This window comes from Oncorhynchus mykiss, chromosome 25 (assembly GCF_057628025.1).
Source record: "Oncorhynchus mykiss isolate SJ-2025 chromosome 25, ASM5762802v1, whole genome shotgun sequence".
NCBI lineage: Eukaryota > Metazoa > Chordata > Actinopteri > Salmoniformes > Salmonidae > Oncorhynchus > Oncorhynchus mykiss.
The window spans coordinates 11,604,158-11,622,197 of record NC_143046.1 but is presented as its reverse complement, the minus strand read 5'-3'; the positions used below and the strand labels follow the sequence as shown (position 1 = coordinate 11,622,197).

The 18,040-nt window shown below is 45.3% G+C and overlaps 2 protein-coding genes across 27 annotated transcripts in view; one reads left to right on the top strand and one right to left on the bottom strand.

Annotated features, from left to right (window-relative positions):
* LOC110504367 (rho-related GTP-binding protein RhoG) overlaps positions 1–18,040 on the bottom strand; it is a 666,992-nt gene that overhangs the window by 144,984 nt on the left and 503,968 nt on the right. The gene's annotated exons all lie outside the window — the stretch shown is intronic.
* The window catches only part of ogt.1 (O-linked N-acetylglucosamine (GlcNAc) transferase, tandem duplicate 1), a 36,385-nt gene that overhangs the window by 13,167 nt on the left and 5,178 nt on the right, over positions 1–18,040 (top strand). For 6 of the 25 annotated variants that reach the window (XM_090220102.1, XM_090220101.1, XM_090220097.1 and 3 more), the window contains 12 exons: positions 5–145; positions 1,082–1,182; positions 1,336–1,489; positions 1,707–1,808; positions 2,214–2,393; positions 2,975–3,133; positions 3,671–3,760; positions 5,556–5,681; positions 9,199–9,369; positions 14,938–15,054; positions 16,110–16,280; positions 17,397–17,549. In XM_090220102.1, coding sequence (XP_090076228.1) covers positions 5–145; positions 1,082–1,182; positions 1,336–1,489; positions 1,707–1,808; positions 2,214–2,393; positions 2,975–3,133; positions 3,671–3,760; positions 5,556–5,681; positions 9,199–9,369; positions 14,938–15,054; positions 16,110–16,280; positions 17,397–17,549 — 1,665 coding nt within the window. Of the gene's footprint in view, positions 1–4; positions 146–1,081; positions 1,183–1,335; positions 1,490–1,706; positions 1,809–2,213; positions 2,412–2,974; positions 3,134–3,670; positions 3,761–5,555; positions 5,682–9,198; positions 9,370–14,937; positions 15,055–16,109; positions 16,281–16,719; positions 17,074–17,125; positions 17,174–17,396; positions 17,550–18,040 lie in introns of those variants that run through there. The other 19 variants (XM_090220092.1, XM_090220090.1, XM_090220087.1 and 16 more) reach the window with 5 other exon arrangements.

The following is an 18,040-nucleotide window of genomic DNA, read 5'->3' as shown; positions in this document are numbered from 1 at the left end:
CCAGGTGTCCGAAGCTGAGGAGTGTTACAACACGGCCCTGCGTCTGTGTCCCACCCACGCAGACTCTCTCAACAACCTGGCCAACATCAAGAGGGAGCAGGGCAACATCGAGGACGCCGTCCAGCTCTACAGGAAAGCCCTGGAAGTGAGAGAGTTAACTATATGGCAGAATGCTCATAGAAAGCATTGACGGTAGCATTGAAAAGTATTTTACCTGATAGGTTAAAGGAAGGCTGTTTATAAGCCCTTGTTTTGTTTTTTTCCGCAATCTTAATCACGTCAGCTCAGTGTTCTCTTTTTAAGGAAGTGTCATTTCATGAATCTGGTCGTGACTGAACCTTTTCAGGGGTGGGGGGGGGGTTATTTCCAGAGTTTACAGCAGGCCCACTCTAACCTGGCTAGTGTCCTGTTATAGTATGTATTTTAACCTATTAGGTGTCTACTCACTCTGCCCAGAGTGGGTGAAAACTTGCTTTGGCGATCATTTCGCCTCCTTGTGTTATAACATACATTTTACCAAGACAAATATGATTAATTCATGTTCTGAATCGTTCAGTGGTGGTCTTTCTCTAACATACCATTAACATGATATGTAAAAGTGTTGGATTTCATATTGTAATACATCCGGTAATATGAACGTAACGCGCCAATGTAAACTCAGATTTTTTTTTATATAAATATGAACTTTATCAAACAAAACATACATGAAGTCCTATGAGTGTCATCTGATGAAGATCATCAAAGGTTAGGGATTAATTTAATCTCTTTCTGCTTTTTGTGACTCCTCTCTTTGGCTGGAAAAAATGGCCGTGTTTTTCTGTGGCCTGGTGGTGACCAAACATAATCGTTTGTGGTGCTTTCGCTGTAAATCCTTTTTGAAATCAGACACTGGCTGGATTAACGAGAATTGTATCTTTAAAATGGTGTAAAATACTTGTATGCTTGAGGAATTTTAATTATGAGATTTTTGTTGTTTTTGATTGGACACCCTATAACGTGTGTGGTTGTGGTTTGCTGCGGCCCACTCTAACCTGGCCAGTGTTCTGTTGTGATATGTATTTTAACATGTGGTTCTCTTCAGGTGTTTCCAGAGTTTGCTGCGGCCCACTCTAACCTGGCCAGCGTTCTGCAACAACAGGGGAAACTCCAGGAGGCCCTCATGCACTACAAGGAGGCCATCAGGTCCGTAGACAGACGCCTCCCTCCGTCTCGCCCTCTCATCTCAATCAGTTGTGGTTTGACAATCGACAGAGGCAACTTTTAGGGATGCTCTTTCATTTCAAGGTTCTGAATGGAGTTGATTGGCGTCCTATTGAATTGTTTGTGTGTCTGTAGAATCAGCCCTACGTTTGCTGATGCCTACTCCAACATGGGCAACACTCTGAAGGAGATGCAGGATATCCAGGGAGCTCTACAGTGTTACACCAGAGCCATCCAGATCAACCCTGCCTTCGCTGACGCTCACTCTAACCTGGCCTCCATACACAAGGTGACTCATCTGCCATCTCTGTTCTCAACCCCAATTCTAAATCCACTCCTATCAGACCTACAGTGAAGTCGACTTCACTTTTCTTCTGTCACTGATATTCCGCAGAACAAAATTGGGTCTGCAATTAGTTTTTTAATGAATGGAAATATTACATTTCATTTTATTTATAAAGGAAGTTGTGTTATGATTCAGTTATTGTTCCCCCCTCCCCCCTCAGGACTCTGGAAACATCCCAGAAGCCATTGCTTCATACCGTACAGCCCTGAAACTGAAGCCTGACTTCCCTGATGCCTACTGCAACCTAGCACACTGCTTGCAGGTACACACACACACACTAGTCTCCTATGTCAAGTTACTGCAGATACGCTCGAGGCCAAATCCTCATGTATTGATGAGTTAAACCAATTAAGGCTCAAGTTACTGCAGATACGCTCGAGGCCAAATCCTCATGTATTGATGAGTTAAACCAATTAAGGCTCAAGTTACTGCAGATACGCTCGAGGCCAAATCCTCATGTATTGATGAGTTAAACCAAGTAAGGCTCAAGTTACTGCAGATACGCTCAAGGCCAAATCCTCATGTATTGATGAGTTAAACCAAGTAAGGCTCAAGTTACTGCTCTTTGATTTACATTTCCCAGATGTTCCACGTCAGACTGCCTCACAAAACTTCTCACACCAACACGCACCTCACCACTTAGACAGCAGTCCTCTCCTCTCCCCAGATTGTGTGTGACTGGACAGACTATGATGATCGTATGAAGAAGCTGGTGAGCATCGTGGCTGACCAGTTGGATAAGAACCGCCTGCCCTCGGTGCACCCCCACCACAGCATGCTGTACCCCCTCTCTCACGGCTTCCGCAAGGCCATCGCTGAGAGGCACGGCAACCTCTGTCTGGACAAGGTACAGGCCCTCATCAAAGCAAGTACAGCATTGACCTTCTATTCAGGTGAAAGTTGGGCTGGGATGCTTGCATGGTGAAGGGTAAACGGTTAGGTGGGATGGCTTGGAAGTTACCCGCCTGGCGCATTTTAAAGAAACTTAAGCCCTTAGTCTTTTATTTAGTTGAAAATATACATTAAAAGCAGCCATAGATGGCAGAAGGTGGTTGGGTTGCTTGCAGGGGGAAGAGCTTGGTCCGGTCATAGATTGGTTAGGGTTGGATGTCACGGTCAGGTTCAGGCTAGTTGTAACTGCGTAATGGACGAGGGATCTGGTTTCAATCTGCCTTGTCTAGTTGGACCACGTGAAAGGAGCTAGGGTTTATGGTCATCGTCTGACAGGCTATGATGTTCCAGTGTCCATACTTAGCAATCATTCTATGTAGTATGCTAGAATAGAGCCTTGGACTAGGTTTCAAATGGCACCCTTTTCATTACGTAGGGCAGTATTTTTGGTTAAGTAGTTCACTATATAGGGAATAGGAAGCCATTTGGGATGCATCCTGGTTAGTCTAACGCACCCCCCCCCCCCCCCCTCCACAGATCAATGCGCTCCACAAGCCGGCCTTTGAGTACCCCAAGGACCTGAAGGCCAGCGCAGGGCGTCTGAGGGTAGGATATGTCAGCTCTGACTTCGGGAACCACCCCACCTCCCACCTCATGCAGTCCATCCCCGGCATGCACAACTCTGAGAAGTTTGAGGTGAGGGTTTCTTACTGTTGTGTGACATATTACCACTAGACTGGCAACAACCAATGATTTAAAATGAACTGATGTTTGTTTACTTGGATTCGATTGATTTAAATGACAATGGTTTTTTTTGATGTAACTGAATAAATAATGGATAAATAAGTGAAGTGTTATAGTGACAAACATTATTTTAAATTTGTTGCTCATAACATGGTTATAACATGTTTGGCTGGGGTTTTAACAGTTGGTCGTAACATGGTTATAACATGTTTGGCTGGGGTTCTAACAGTTGGTCGTAACATGGTTATAACATGTTTGGCTGGGGTTCTAACAGTTGGTCGTAACATGGTTATAACATGTTTGGCTGGGGTTCTAACAGTTGGTCGTAACATGGTTATAACATGTTTGGCTGGGGTTCTAACAGTTGGTCGTAACATGGTTATAACATGTTTGGCTGGGGTTCTAACAGTTGGTCGTAACATGGTTATAACATGTTTGGCTGCGGTTCTAACAGTTGGTCGTAACATGGTTATAACATTCTCTCCCCAGGTGTTCTGCTATGCCCTGAGCCCAGATGACAACACCAACTTTAGGGTTAAAGTGGTGGCCGAGGCCCATCACTTCACTGACCTGTCACAGGTGAGTAAACTCCGATTGAGAACTGAATCTAAGTACTTCGGAAGTAGCTTCCTTTTCTCTGTCCACTCAGCCACACCCAACACTTCAGAGTAAAGATTTAAATCCTCTCCCTCCATCTCTACTCCTGTCTCTCCCTCATCTCTACTCCTGTCTCTCCCTCATCTCTACTCCTGTCTCTCCCTCCACCTCTACTCCTGTCTCTCCCTCCACCTCTACTCCTGTCTCTCCCTCCACCTCTACTCCTGTCTCTCCCTCATCTCTACTCCTGTCTCTCCCTCATCTCTACTCCTGTCTCTCCCTCATCTCTACTCCTGTCTCTCCCTCATCTCTACTCCTGTCTCTCCCTCATCTCTACTCCTGTCTCTCCCTCACCTCTACTCCTGTCTCTCCCTCACCTCTACTCCTGTCTCTCCCTCATCTCTACTCCTGTCTCTCCCTCACCTCTACTCCTGTCTCTCCCTCATCTCTACTCCTGTCTCTCCCTCATCTCTACTCCTGTCTCTCCCTCATCTCTACTCCTGTCTCTCCCTCATCTCTACTCCTGTCTCTCCCTCATCTCTACTCCTGTCTCTCCCTCATCTCTACTCCTGTCTCTCCCTCATCTCTACTCCTGTCTCTCCCTCATCTCTACTCCTGTCTCTCCCTCATCTCTACTCCTGTCTCTCCCTCATCTCTACTCCTGTCTCTCCCTCATCTCTACTCCTGTCTCTCCCTCATCTCTACTCCTGTCTCTCCCTCATCTCTACTCCTGTCTCTCCCTCATCTCTACTCCTGTCTCTCCCTCATCTCTACTCCTGTCTCTCCCTCATCTCTACTCCTGTCTCTCCCTCATCTCTACTCCTGTCTCTCCCTCATCTCTACTCCTGTCTCTCCCTCATCTCTACTCCTGTCTCTCCCTCATCTCTACTCCTGTCTCTCCCTCATCTCTACTCCTGTCTCTCCCTCATCTCTACTCCTGTCTCTCCCTCATCTCTAATCCTGTCTCTCCCTCATCTCTACTCCTGTCTCTCCCTCACCTCTACTCCTGTCTCTCCCTCCACCTCTACTCCTGTCTCTCCCTCCACCTCTACTCCTGTCTCTCCCTCCACCTCTACTCCTGTCTCTCCCTCCACCTCTACTCCTGTCTCTCCCTCCACCTCTACTCCTGTCTCTCCCTCCACCTCTACTCCTGTCTCTCCCTCCACCTCTACTCCTGTCTCTCCCTCCACCTCTACTCCTGTCTCTCCCTCATCTCTACTCCTGTCTCTCCCTCACCTCTACTCCTGTCTCTCCCTCACCTCTACTCCTGTCTCTCCCTCATCTCTACTCCTGTCTCTCCCTCATCTCTACTCCTGTCTCTCCCTCATCTCTACTCCTGTCTCTCCCTCATCTCTACTCCGGTCTCTCCCTCATCTCTACTCCGGTCTCTCCCTCCATCTCCTCTACTCCTGTCTCTCCCTCCATCTCCTCTACTCCTGTCTCTCCCTCCATCTCCTCTACTCCTGTCTCTCCCTCCATCTCCTCTACTCCTGTCTCTCCCTCCATCTCCTCTACTCCTGTCTCTCCCTCCATCTCCTCTACTCCTGTCTCTCCCTCCATCTCCTCTACTCCTGTCTCTCCCTCCATCTCCTCTACTCCTGTCTCTCCCCTCCATCTCCTCTACTCCTGTCTCTCCCCTCCATCTCCTCTACTCCTGTCTCTCCCCTCCATCTCCTCTACTCCTGTCTCTCCCCTCCATCTCCTCTACTCCTGTCTCTCCCCTCCATCTCCTCTACTCCTGTCTCTCCCCTCCATCTCCTCTACTCCCCACTGTCAGCTCCCGTGTAACGGTAAGGCAGCAGACAGGATCCATCAGGATGGACTCCACATCCTGGTGAATATGAACGGCTATACCAAAGGAGCCCGCAACGAGCTGTTTGCCCTGCGCCCCGCTCCCATCCAGGTGAGATGATAATCAGGCGTCATTTAGCCGTGTTCATTTCTATACTGAACAGCAATAGAAACGCAACATGTGAAGTGTTTGTGCCATGTTTAATGAGCTGCGTTTCATTGTTTTAAGGTCATACCAACCATCCTTTTGCTATTTGATTTAGTATTTTAATACTCCTTGAAGTATAAAACAAATTGTAATCGGCCTTACTGCTATTTGACCATACAAACGTATTGAATAACAGAATGAAATGCATGCTGCGGCGTGAAGATTCCCTTCGATGTAACTAAGGGGCCTAGTGCAAACCATGAAAAACAGCCCCAGACCATTATTCCAACTTCAGTTGGCACTGCATTGGAGCAGGTAGCGAACTCTTGACATCCGCCAACCCCAGGTTGGTCTGTCAGACTGCCAGATGGAGAAGTAAGATTCATCACTCTACAGACAGCGTTTTACGCTGCTCCTGAGTCCAGTTGCAGCGAGCTTTACACCACTCCAGCCGACGCTTGGCATTGCACATGGTGATCTTAGGCCATGGAAACCAATTTTATGAAGCTCCCAATGAACAGTTCCTGTGCTGACGTTGCTTCCAGAGGCCGTTTGGAACTTGGTAGTGAGTGTTGCAACAGAACAACAGACAATATTTACGGGCTTCAGCACTCGGCGTCCTCGTTCTGTGAGCTTGTGTGGCCTACCGCTTCGCTGCTGAGCCGTAGTTGCGCCTAGACTTTTCCACTTCACAATAACAGCACTTACAGTTGACCAGGGCAGAACTGTGACTGACTTGTTGGAAAGGTGGCATCCTATGACTGTGCCACGTTGAAAGTCACTGAGTTCTTAAGGCCATTCTACTGCCAATGTTTGTCTATGGAGATTGCATGGCTGTGTGCTTGATTTAAAATATATATATATATATATAGATTTTTTTTATTTTTTATATATAATACACACACACATACAGTTGAAGTCGGTAGTAAAAATTCCCTGTCTTAGGTCAGTTAGGATCACCACTTTATTTTAGGAATGTGAAATGTTAGAATAATAGTCGAATTATTTATTTCAGCTTTTATTTCTTTCATCACATTCTCAGTGGGTCAGAAGTTCCACAAGCTTCCCACAATAAGTTGGGTGTATGTTGGCCCATTCCTCCTGACAGAGCTGGTGTAACTGAGTCAGGTTTGTAGGCCTCCTTGCTCGCACACACTGCCCATACATTTCCTATAGGATTGAGGTCAGGGCTTTGTTGTCCTGCCACAAATGTGGAAGTATGCTTGGGGTCATTGTCCATTTGGAAGAGTCATTTGCGACCAAGCTTTAACTTCCTGACTGATGTCTTGAGATGTTGCTTCAATATATCCACACAATTTTCCATCCTCATAATGCCATCTATTTTGTGAAGTGCACCAAAGCACCCCCACAACATGATGCTGCCACCCCCGTGCTTCACGGTTGGGATGGTGCTCCTCGGCTTACAAGCCTCCCCCTTTGTCCTCCAAACATAACGATGGTCATTATGGCCAAACAGTTCTATTTTTGTTTCATCAGACCAGAGGACATTTCGCCAAAAAGTACGATCTTTGCTCGAATGTGCAGTTGCAAACTGTGGTCTGGCTTTTTAATGTAGGTTTTGGAGCAGTGGCTTCTTCCTTGCTGAGCGGCCTTTCAGGTTATGTCGATATCGGACTCGTTTTACTGTGGATATAGATACTTTTGTACCTGTTTCCTCCAGCATCTTCACAAGGTCCTTTACTGTTGTCCTGGGATTGAGTTGCACTTTTTGCACCAAAGTACGTTCATCTCTAGGAGACAGAACGCGTCTCCTTCCTGAGCGGTATGATGGCTACGTGGTCACATGGTGTTTATACTTGCGTACTATTGTACAGATGAACGTGGTACCGTCAGGCGTTTGGCTACGTGGTCACATGGTGTTTATACTTGCGTACTATTGTACAGATGAACGTGGTACCGTCAGGCGTTTGGCTACGTGGTCACATGGTGTTTATACTTGCGTACTATTGTACAGATGAACGTGGTACCGTCAGGCGTTTGGCTACGTGGTCACATGGTGTTTATACTTGCGTACTATTGTACAGATGAACGTGGTACCGTCAGGCGTTTGGAAATTGGTCTTGGCTGATTTTCTTTTGATTGTCCGATGATGTCAAGCAAAGAGGCACTGAGTTTGAAGGTAGGCCTTGAAGCCATCCACAGGTACACCTCCAAATGACTCAGGCTAATTGACATCATTTATCAGAAGCTTCTAAAGCCATGACATTTTCTGGAATTTTCCAAGCTGTTTAAAGGCACAGTCAACTTAGTGTATGTAAACTTCTGACCCACTGGAATTGTGATACACAGTGAATTATAAGTGAAATAATCTGTCTGTAAACAATTGTTGTAAAAATGACTTGTGTCATGCACAAAGTAGATGTCCTAACCGACTTGCCAAAACTATAGTTTGTTAACAAGAAATTTGTGGAGTGGTTGAAAAGCGAGTTTTAATGCCTCCAACCTAAGTGTATGTAAACTTACTACTTCAACTGTATTTATACACCTGCCATCAATAGGTGTGGCTGAAATAGCCGAATCCACTGATTTGAAGGGGTGTCCGTATTTTTGAGTTGCACCCCCTTTTTCAGAACCTTTAATTCGTCAGGGCATGAACTCTACAAGATGTCAAATAAATTCCACAGGGTTTCTGGACCATGTTGACTCCAACGTTTCCCCACAGTTTTCACGTTGGCTAGAAGTACTTGGGGCGATAGCACATTCTTGACGCACACAGGAAACTGAGTGTGGAAAAACCCAGCAGCGTTGCAGTTCTTGACATTCTCAAACCGGTGCGCCTGCCATACCCTGTTCAAAGGCACTTTAATCTTTTGTCTTTCCCATTCACCCTCTGAATGGCACACACACATACAATCTGTGTCTCGAGGCTTTAAAATCATTCTGTAACCTGTTCCCTCCCCTTCATCTACACTGATTGAAGTGTATTTAACAGGTGACATCATTAAGGGATCGTAGAGTTCACCTGGTCAGTCTGTCATGGAAAGAGCAGCTGTTCCTAATGTTTTGTACACTATGCTTTAACTGAAACAAAAGAGGCCTAGAAGAAAGGCTGATATTTTAACAAAATCTTATTTTTTGCTCACAAAGTAATTCAAGAAGATCTAACTGCATATTTCCATGAAACTGATTGAGATCATATGATTGGCAGACATTCCGTTTGGACATTTCATCGTTAACACATGAAGAATTATAATTTACGATTGACAGTGATGGCCTATTTGGAAACTAGTTACGCCTTACTTGGTGTTTTGAGGGTATTAAAAATGTCACATTTTCTTGAGACAACATATTTGGGGGTAGGCCTGTTCTACAATGATATTCAGTAGGCTACATCTGTCATTAAATTTTGAATTATTTTTTTATTTAAGTGCGCTCCCTCATCAAAAAAAAGTCACTACACCACAGCTGGGATATAATGTCCAAATAAAGTTGACTGTGCCAACTGTTCTCTCCTTCTCAGTGTATGTGGCTGGGCTACCCGGGGACCAGCGGAGCTCCTTTCATGGACTACATTGTGTCAGACAAGGAGACGTCCCCCTTCGAGGTGGCAGAGCAGTACTCTGAGAAACTAGCCTACATGCCACACACCTTCTTCATCGGAGACCACGCTAACATGTTCCCCCACCTCAAGGTGAGATTCCTGTTTATCAAGTAAATAAAAGTTTGTTGGGTGGCTTGACTTGAACGTTATTATGTTGCTAATGTGCAGTGATAGGTCAAATTTGCAAGCCCTCACATAATATATCAGGGAATCCTGGAGGGACTGTTTTGTCCTTGTCATGTTTCCTGTGAATGAATGAATTTTATTTTCGTGTCAAATCGCCAGTTGGCAACACATCTCTTATGGGTTACAATTATTAGTTACAATTCTTCTTGTGTTCTGTGCATTGCACATCGCATGGAGTGGGGGGGCGGGGTCTATGCATAGTAAATTACTTCCCTAGAGCAATAAAATAATATGCATATATACATAAAGGTTTTTTTTTTTCTGTATATGTTTTTCTGAGTCAAAGGTCAAGTTTCAGCATCAAGGATATCAGTGCAGTGAATTTACATATAAAGGTGTAGTAATTGGTCGAGAGCAAGCAGCCTGGCTCAATACTAGGCCCTTTATTATACACTATTTACGTTTAATAATGTTGGTTTGTAGCTTTTTATTAATACATGGGACTGTGCTGGTTTGTTATTCCCCTACAGAGCAGCAGACCAAAAACCTCTTAGATGTAAGGTCCCCTGTTTTGGGGACCAAAGTGCTCCTGTTACCGGTTCCGACCGTCAATGTTGCTTAAATCGATCTGTGGACGCCGTGGATCAGAATGGCCTGCATTGAACGATAGCCCTGTTTCCCACGGACAGTTTATTTGTTTTATTTTTAATATTTAAATGAGCCTGTGACGTAGGATGTGAAATCTGAAACCACTTGAAGCTGGGATGTCCCTCCTACCATTTCATTCGCTCTTCCGACTGTCCATTAACTCAACCCTACATCGCAGCCACTGACAAAGCACATTCCTGCAATAGTTACATCGTTACAGCCCATTCATGTAAAATAATGAATAGAACAAAACACTTTCTGTTTATCATAGACGGACGGACAAGATGAGTATGAGATTAATGGCGAGTTCAGGAAGCCAAGCTAGAGCCCTGAGACGTTCGCAGCGATGGGGGCAGACGTTTTAATCAAGAGAGACCTTTGTGCATATTTTCTATTCTCTCTAACACTAAACATACAAATATGTACTTTACAGTTATAAGGAAGGCAAAATTGTATAATTAGTCGTTTTTATAATGCTTTATTTAGAAAGCATATGTCATTTCAAACCTTATTCATACATTATTGTTGAATAGGAAATGCATCGTAAAATGTTTCATATTTGTAACTTTGTGCTTGTCTTCAAGTGAATACTCCTCAGATAAATGTATAGTTATTTCTATCAGAAAGTATGCAGCATTAATTATTGTTCATGGCCTTATGATAATGAATTACTTTGGGGCATTATGTAGATGACATTTAGCTGGTTAAAGACCAGCTTGGCCGATCTTAAATGAATGCTAAATGGTGATAAAACCAAGTTTGTTTTTCTCCAAGTCTCGTAGAATTGACCCTGAAGATCTGCACCTTGAACTCCCTCATTTAAAAAAAAAAACGCACATTGAAAAACATAACTAAGAACAGGTACATATTTTACAATCAGGAGAAATGTCTGTATTCATTCGATGGAGTCTCACTGGGCTGTTTATAAAATGTGTAATTTAGATTCTTTCATTTGTTACATTGGTAGAGGAGCAGTATACCATGTCGCAAACACCCGCCTATAACTCATCACTGATAGTCAGACCAAGGTCCTTTTCCCAGATTATTTTCATCGTAGTAAAAGAGGAGCCGCCATTCTCAAAGGAGTCTATAGATAAAGGAGATTTGGCCTTTGATGGATTGTGCTGTAGCAAGAAGGGTCTCAACTTCATTCAGCTGTGCTCCAAACCTCCCCTTGGAAGTCCAATGAGGAAATTGTCTAATTTCTATGTGTGTATACATGTGTCCATACACGCACACATTAGATATATTTTTTGGAGCACATTGGATTCACTGCAAAGCTCTTGAAAGGATGTCCGTGTAGTTGTGTTGTGTTGAAGCAGTCCCGATCGATAGAGTACGCCAAAGATGAAAGTTGGCATCACTCAGGGCTTTTGGCAAGTCTGGGTTGCATGCTATTGGCGAATGAGAGCATATCTGAGGAAATGGCAAAAAGTATTTCCTACAGACCTTCCATGCTTGTCGGGTGCTGTAAATCTCTAAGGTTTTGGCTATGTTTCCCACTTCACTTAAGTTATTAATGAATATTAATTGAGCGGTGTTACAAAGATCCCAAGGCATTGAAACCCCGGTCTCCAATTGGAACGGACAGTGTCTTCATAGAGCTGGTGAGTGTAAGATTGAGAGGGGAAACAATGGATTTGTTCAAATGCATCTTATATCCTGAAAACTTGCCGTACTATGCATTTGTCTAAAATGGGAGGGATTTCTCAGGGTTGGGTATGTAGAGCAAGACATCATCCGCGTAGAACGAAATCTTGTGCTGAATGCCGCCTGCAGAAACACCCATAATACTTGGATTGTGCCTTATCAACTCTGCCCCCAACCAATAGAGCAGGGGCGACAGTGAGCTTCCTTGCCTTGTGCCACGTCCCAAAGGGAATCTCAGAATTCAGACCGTTAGTACTCGCCATGGCATTTGGGTGAGAATATAAGGACTTAATCCATTTAATAAAGTTTGGGCCCATATTGAACTTTTCTAAGACTGAGAACAGTTCCACTCCGTCCTGTCCCAACACCTTCTCAACATCCAGTGACGACAGCAGGACAGTGGTCTTCTGTGCGTTTTACTTGATCTATAATCTAAAAAAAGATGGTGAATGAAGAGTAAATGTTTCTAATAAATATAGTTTGATACGCTTTTATTACTTTGGGAGGAAGTGTTTTCGTCTTTTGCCGAGCAATTTGGTAGTTATTTTATAGTCAGAATGGGCCGGAAGGACGTGCAGGATAGAGGGTCCTTGTCTTTTATAGCAACGCTGTAATGAGGGCTGTGAACATAGTCTGTGAGAGCTCCCGTTTTTAACAACACTAATAGTCTGGGAGAGCTCCCGTTTTTGCAAAAAAAAAATCATCCTGCATGAAAATAGGGCTAAGCTGGGGCCAAAAAGCTTTGTAGAACTCTCTGGGGAAATCCATCTGGGCCTGGGGACTTGTTAGGTGGCATGGAGATGATTGCTTCGATCTCAGGAGTGAAAGGGGAGTTGAGCTCTTGGTGGGTCTGATAGTTTTGGTTGCGAGTATCGCTCTAGGAAGGAATGGAATTCTGCATCTGTATGTGTTCTCTCAGAAGTATATAATTTGCAGTACAAATCATGGAAAGTTAAATGCATTTTATTTGGATCGTATGTGAACTCGTCATCTGCTGTTCAGATGGCGATGATTGTACGCTCTGACTGCTCTTTTTAAATTGGCAAGCAGTCTGCTAGGCCTATTGCTATACTCATGGTTTTTCTGTTTTAGTACATCTCCTGAGTATAGTCCAAGTTTAGTTTAGCTTTGGCTACTTTAAGTTGACTCCAGGAGGTGCTGCCTGGGGATTATTTATGTACTTTTTCGCTGTGTTCCAACTCCCTGAAGATCTAATCTGTGTGCTTTCATTGCCTTGTTCTTAGAGGAAGCATATGCAATTAGATGACCTCTTAAGTGTGGCTTTGGCAGCGTCCCACATTGGCCGGAGAAATGGGAGAGACGTTGTTTGTAGTTGTCTATCCATGTAGTAACCGATGTATGGAATGCTTCGTTTGATAACATGGAGCTGTTGAATTTCCAGCTCTTTGACCTCGGGATGTTTTTAGAGGTCGGGGCGGACAAAGACGTGATCTGAAAGTGCTGTGTGTCCGATTTTGTAGAAGTGGCAGACTTTATGGAAACCTCTCTATACGAGAGTAGGTGTTATGGATATTGAAGTAGTATGTATAGTCCATGGATTAGCTATTAGTCTCTCTCCAGATATTCATCATACCCATCTCTTTAAGAGTTCCACAGTATTGAGCTCATGGCGAGGATCTCCTTCCAGAGAGACATCAGGGATTGTCAGGGATTTACTCTGTTTCACAGAAACATGGCCCTCTCGGGATATACTGTCCCAATCCATACTGCCATCTGTGTTCTCAGTACATTGCGCAGACAGGAATAAAGAACTCTCCGGGAAGAAGAAAGATGGTGGTGTATGTTTCATGATTAACTACTCATGGTGTGATTGTGACAACGTACAGAAACTCAAGTCCTTTTGTTAACCCGACCGAAAATACCTCACAATCAAATGCCGACTGTATTTCCTCCCAAGGGAAGTTTCTTGTATCATCCCCCTAAAGCCGATACCACGACGGCCCTTAAGGAATCACACTAGACTTTATGCAAACTGGAAACCACATATCCTGAGGCTGCATTTATTGTAGCTGAGGTTTAACAAAGCAAATTTGAGGGAAACGCTTCTGAAATTCTACCAACATGTTAGTACTGTAGTACGGCAAATCTGATCACAACTCTGTTGCTCCACCCTTCCTATGGGCAGAAACTCAAACAGGAAGTACCTGTGCTAAGGTCTATTCAACGCTGGCCTAACCAATCGGAATCCATGCTCTAAGATCGTTTTGCACATGCGGACTGATGTGATCCGGGTAGCCTCTGAGAATAACATTGACAAATGCACAGATACGGTGTCTGGGTTAATCAGGAAGTGTATAGGAGATGTTGTACCCGCTGTGACTATTAAATCCTACTCAAACCAGAAACCGTGGATAGATGGCAGCATTTGTGCAAAACTGAAAGTGCGAACCTCTGCATTTAACCATGGCAAGGTGGTTCCCAGACTGGGAATATGGCTGAATACAACCTGTAGTTATTCCCTCCATATCAAATCAAACAGGCAAAACATCAGTACAGAGAGTGGAGACAGCTACACCTGCAATTACATCTGCTAAATATGTGACCAATAAAATTAGATTTACTACTAAATGTTTGACATCAGATATCTTCTGGCTTAAAGCCAGATGTCTAGTGAGCTCTGGATGGGTTATCTGTACAGCTGCCATTTTCCCTCCCCTTGTGCTTCCTAATAGTGTTTTCTTCTCCCCTCTGCTTCAGGTGAACATGCTGCTCTTCCTTCTGAAAAAAGCATGCATCACAACTTTGTTCATTTGCACAATTTCTCTCATTCACTTAAGCGTGTAAATGTCCACACTCACTGACAATGGCATTCGGTAGCTACTAGCTCTGCTTGTGTAACTTTGAACTGGATTTGACTGTGCAAAAAGTGTGTTTGTTTTCCTTCAGCTAACGATGGCTATGTGACTTCGCTATTAGTTTGTGCTAATTTTGTTAGCATTCCGGTGATGGAGGCCCAATGGGCTTTTCTTGCGTTGTCAATGCTCTCTTGTGTGCTATGGCGGTAATTATTATTCCCAGGGCACCCTTGAAAATGAGACCCTGGCCTCAATGGGTTTCCCCTTCTTACGGAAAGCTTACATAAAAATAAACTGAGATCTGAAAGGAAAAAGGTGTGCTTTGATGAATGAAAAATAATGCTTTTAGGTCTTCAACCCCGACTTCACATGCAGTTCACCTCTTCACCTCCAGTATTCTTTTTATTTTCTTCAACAGAAAAAGGCGGTGATTGACTTCAAGTCAAACGGCCACATCTTTGACAACCGCATCGTTCTGAATGGTATCGACCTCAAGGCCTTCCTGGACAGCCTGCCTGACGTTAAGGTGGTCAAGGTGAGACAGTGACATAGTGAATAGCCCTAACCCTTCCTGAACAAGCCTGTCTGACGTCAAGGTGAGACAGTGACATAGTGAATAGCCCTAACCCTTCCTGAACAAGCCTGTCTGACGTCAAGGTGAGACGGTGACATAGTGAATAGCCCTAACCCTTCCTGAACAAGCCTGTCTGACGTCAAGGTGAGACAGTGACATAGTGAATAGCCCTAACCCTTCCTGAACAAGCTTGTCAGACGTCAAGGTGAGACAGTGACATGGTGAATAGCCCTAACCCTTCCTGAACAAGCATGTCTGACGTCAAGGTGAGACAGTGACATGGTGAATAGCCCTAACCCTTCCTGAACAAGCCTGTCTGACGTCAAGGTGAGACAGTGACATGGTGAATAGCCCTAACCCTTCCTGAACAAGCCTGTCTGACGTCAAGGTGAGACAGTGACATGGTGAATAGCCCTAACCCTTCCTGAACAAGCCTGTCTGACGTCAAGGTGAGACAGTGACATGGTGAATAGCCCTAACCCTTCCTGAACAAGCCTGTCTGACGTCAAGGTGAGACAGTGACATGGTGAATAGCCCTAACCCTTCCTGAACAAGCCTGTCTGACGTCAAGGTGAGACAGTGACATGGTGAATAGCCCTAACCCTTCCTGAACAAGCCTGTCAGACGTCAAGGTGAGACGGTGACATAGTGAATAGCCCTAACCCTTCCTGAACAAGCCTGTCTGACGTCAAGGTGAGACAGTGACATAGTGAATAGCCCTAACCCTTCCTGAACAAGCCTGTCTGACGTCAAGGTGAGACAGTGACATGGTGAATAGCCCTAACCCTTCCTGAACAAGCCTGTCTGACGTCAAGGTGAGACAGTGACATGGTGAATGTTCTGTGAACATATTTATATTGGGCTATGAACTATTGGAAAAGTAGTTCGTAGTCCAGTGTCTGTTCCTTGTCGTGTCCTTTAAATTTGAACAGTGAAGACCTGCCCTTATCCTCCAGAAAGTATGATGCAAATGCTTTGTAGATCACTGACTCCTTCCTTCCTTCCTTCCTGTCCAGATGAAGTGTTCCATTGAGGAGAGTGGCGCAGCAGAAACCAACGGGGCTCTGTCCATGCCCGTCATCCCCATGAACACAGCAGCTGAGGCCATCATCAACATGATCAACCAGGGACAGATTCAGGTCACCATCAACGGATTCACCGTCAGCAATGGACTGGCCACCACACAGGTACTGGAGGGAGACTGGCCACCACACAGGTACTGGAGGGAGACTGGCCACCACACAGGTACTGGAGGGAGACTGGCCACCACACAGGTACTGGAGGGAGACTGGCCACCACACAGGTACTGGAGGGGGGACTGGCCACCACACAGGTACTGGGGGGGGACTGGCCACTACACAGGTACTGGAGGGAGACTGGCCACTACACAGGTACTGGAGGGAGACTGGCCACTACACAGGTACTGGGGGGGGACTGGCCACTACACAGGTACTGGGGGGGGACTGGCCACTACACAGGTACTGGAGGGGGGACTGGTCACTACACAGGTACTGGAGGGGGGACTGGTCACTACACAGGTACTGGAGGGGGACTGGCCACCACACAGGTACTGGGGGGGGACTGGCCACTACACAGGTACTGGAGGGGGGACTGGCCACTACACAGGTACTGGAGGGAGACGCGCGCGCGCGCGCACACACATACACACACAGGAAATGGATAAGAGTGAGTGCCATGCTGTTATTTTGCTGTTTGGAGTGAAGCAGTGAGGTCCCTGTGTGGTTGACCTTTGATCCCAGCCATGTGACATGACGAGGGTCTGTAGTGTTACATCTCATGTATACTGTGTGTTTTCAGATACTTCCAGGGGAGGAGGTTGTAGTATCAGGGTCTGTAGTGTTACATCTCATGTATACTGTGTGTTTTCAGATACTTCCAGGGGAGGAGGTTGTAGTATCAGGGTCTGTAGTGTTACATCTCATGTATACTGTGTGTTTTCAGATACTTCCAGGGGAGGAGGTTGTAGTATCAGGGTCTGTAGTGTTACATCTCATGTATACTGTGTTTTCAGATACTTCCAGGGGAGGAGGTTGTAGTATCAGGGTCTGTATCCCTCCAGGTATGATACAAAGACTGGCTAGTACTGGATAAAGACATTGGGTCACTTGCATGTCTACTTTTGGGGAATTTGACACCTGGGAAAGCGGTTCCAGTACTGTAGTGAACAGGGGTCAGAACAGGGGTGTAAGGTTAACACGGTCACTATGCACTGGCCTCTCCTCTGCCCCCGTCTATCTCTCTGCTCATAGTAAATCTCTCCATCATAACCTCCTCCATCTCAGCTCAACAACAAGGCGGCTACAGGAGAGGAGGTTCCTCGTACCATCGTGGTGACAACCCGCTCCCAGTACGGCCTGCCTGAAGACTCCATCGTCTACTGCAACTTCAACCAGCTCTACAAGATCGACCCTCCCACCCTGCAGATGTGGGCCAATGTAAGCATCATGCTAGAAACCCCTTTCTCCATGATCCTGTTGTCTGAGATGTTCATGTTGCTTCAGGAATACCCTGTTTCCTGACTCAGGGTGTCTGAAATGGCACCCTGGTTCCTATGTGACGGGGCACTAGCTTTGACCAGGCCCTATACCCTGGTCAACAGTAGTGTACTATATAGGGGCTCTGGTCAACAGTAGTGCACTATATAGGGGCTCTGGTCAACAGTAGTGCACTATATATAGGGGCTCTGGTCAACATTAGTGCACTATATAGGGGCTCTGGTCAACAGTAGTGCACTATATATATATAGGGGCTCTGGTCAACAGTAGTGCACTATATATATAGGGGCTCTGGTCAACAGTAGTGCACTATATATAGGGGCTCTGGTCAACAGTAGTGCACTATATATAGGGGCTCTGGTCAACAGTAGTGCACTATATATAGGGGCTCTGGTCAACAGTAGTGCACTATATATAGGGGCTCTGGTCAA